This window comes from Myotis lucifugus, unplaced genomic scaffold (genome assembly GCF_000147115.1).
Source record: "Myotis lucifugus unplaced genomic scaffold, Myoluc2.0 scaffold_123, whole genome shotgun sequence".
In the NCBI taxonomy this organism is placed as follows: domain Eukaryota; kingdom Metazoa; phylum Chordata; class Mammalia; order Chiroptera; family Vespertilionidae; genus Myotis; species Myotis lucifugus.
The window spans coordinates 1,335,554-1,338,035 of record NW_005871171.1 but is presented as its reverse complement, the minus strand read 5'-3'; the positions used below and the strand labels follow the sequence as shown (position 1 = coordinate 1,338,035).

The window sequence follows — 2,482 nt, the reverse complement described above, 5'->3', positions numbered from 1 at the left end:
TATCATCATCACACGGATACTCACTCTCCATATCCTTCTCTCACTCGCTTACTAGGTCCCCTCCTGCCCTCTTTTCAGCTGTCCTACCGCTTCGCCGGCTCCCCCCCCTGTTCTATTACTCCCTGTTAATGTGTGTTCCTGCTTACTCTCCCGCGCACCCCCGCGTACGTCTTTGCTCCTGTGTGCCCCTGCTCCCTGCTACCGTGTGCTCCCTGCTCCCTGCTCCTGTGTGCCCCCTGCCTCCCGCAGGCTCACTGCTCGCACAGACTTGAGGGTCAGGGTGGACATTCTGGCCCCTGTAGCTGGTGTGGAGACATGCCTTCTCTCCCGGGAGAGGTCCACACCCGCCTCATCTGTAGGTCTCATATCCTGATTGTGTGGTTTCACTTTAAAAATGAGCTGACTCACTATTTAAACAGATGACTATTTAGAAAGAGGTGTCAGGAACTTCCACACCACGCAAGACGTAAAAAATACACCTGTTAGAGAAACAGCCAGATGATTGTGGATTTGATCTGTCTTCGTTTCTCTTAGAGACAGAGCGGGGAGGGGAGGGGACGGGAGGAAAGAGAGGTCACTGAGGCAGCCCAGGCCTTGGACTTGCCCTGGCTTCGCTGGCTCTGTGACCTCGGAAGTGTTACCAGCCCCAAGGCCACGGCCATGCCTGCCGAGACGGGTATTATGAGGATATGGAATTCTTGGTCAGCCCTGTTGATAAAGGTCTGTCTCCATTCCATTCTGTTTTTTTAAAAGTTAAGGTAATCTAGTTATGAGAATATTTTAAAAGTACAGGGTGGGGCAAAAGTAGGTTTACAGTTGTCCATATGGCAACGAATATGATAATTAATAAATGAGAATAAACTGTTTCACGTACTGACCCCTGTACACCTGGGTTGCCCACCTGTAGCCTCCCTCAGTCTTGTTCACGGTGTACATGACCTTTTGCAAGAACCTGTTTGGAGGTGCGTTTTTCCCCAGAGAACTGTGGGCCGGGCACACACTGCATCCAAGTCTCATGTGTGGCTGCCCGGCCTCAGGTACAACTGTGGAGACCAGCGCTGCTACCTGGACCTGGCCCGGCTCCGCGGCGTCCACTACGTCACCTGGCGCAGGCAGAACAAAGTCTTTCCTCAGGACAAGGCAAGTGCAATGGCGAAGCTCCCCGGCTTTTGCTTTTCAGCTCGTGTGAAGTGTGTAGTTATGAATGTGAAAAACTGTCGCTGGGCTTCAAAGGAAAATTGTTCTCTGGAATACTGAGTTGTATCTCATATTTGCAAATTGGAGGAAGAGGGTAGTTGTTCACTCGGTATCTTTAATGTTAATAAGAAAATTTCATGAAATTTGGGCCTAGAAAGGGCTATTCAATTGCATATCAGAGAGATCAGCGGACCGGAGACCAGCAGGCCAAATCTGGCCCCCCACCTGTTTTTACAAATAAAGTTTTATTGGGACACAGCGTGCCCTCTGTGTATGTGTTGTCTGGCTGCTTGTGCCCTTCCATGGCAGAGTTGAGTCACCGTGACAGAGGCTGCGGTCCACAGAGCTGAAATATGTGTTCTTTGGACTTTACCAATGCTGACTTCCGAGGGAGAGCGCGAATTAAGACTGTTGCTTTGGCCAAAGTAAAATAAATTTTTCCTGTTCAGAAAAGCATGTCCTCTGACTTACAGACCTGTGTTTTGGTTTGGTTTTCCAGGGCCACCACCCCACTCTGGGGGAACATCCGAAGTTTACCAACTACTCCTTCGACGTCGAAGAGTTTATGGACCTTGTCCTGCAGGCTGCAGAGCACGTATCGCGACACCCGAAGTGGCCGTGGAGGAGCAGACGAGACGAGCTGTGACTGCGGCTGTCTGCAGGGGCCGAGGTGGACGCCCTCCAGCCCCTCAGACCGGCCTCAGGGCTCTACCTGTGGGCTTCATACTGTTTCGTGTGACGTTTGTGTCACTGCTTTTTGTCAGATCCTCTTCTTGCACTGAAATGACTTTTTGAGTTCAAAAACTGGCCATGGCTCGCCGAGGATTGAGCTTTCTTTTTGGGGATCCAAGCACTCAACTTTCTCAGTGTCAGGATCTGTAACTGGTTCTGTGGGCACCTCAGGGTGGTTCATTCTAGAGGCTCCACCTGGTTATGATGTCGGAGTAAATTCACCATGGCCTTTATTTGTCATAATTTATTCATAACACTGCTTGTGGTAGGAAAGGGAAGCATGCAACACCCACACACACCCACCCTCACACCCACACACCTACTCACACACACACACCTACACTCGCACCCACACCCCCCACACACCACTCACACACACTTACACCTACACTCAAACCCACACACCACTCACACATAGTTACACTCATACACACACCCACACCCCATGCACTCACACATATCCCCACTCACATCCACACATACACACACATGCACACCCACACACACCTACTCACACACACCTACACACACTCACACACCCACACTTACACCC

General features: G+C 50.8%; 1 protein-coding gene across 1 annotated transcript in view; it reads left to right on the top strand.

Moving 5' to 3' along the window:
* EOGT (EGF domain specific O-linked N-acetylglucosamine transferase) overlaps positions 1–2,162 on the top strand; it is a 45,921-nt gene extending 43,759 nt beyond the window's left edge. The window contains exons 14-15 of the mRNA XM_023758113.1: positions 1,038–1,140; positions 1,697–2,162. Of these exons, the coding sequence (XP_023613881.1) occupies positions 1,038–1,140; positions 1,697–1,843 (250 nt within the window). The 3' untranslated portion in view covers positions 1,844–2,162. The remainder of the gene's footprint in view (positions 1–1,037; positions 1,141–1,696) is intronic.
* The last annotated feature ends 320 nt before the right edge of the window (positions 2,163–2,482 follow it).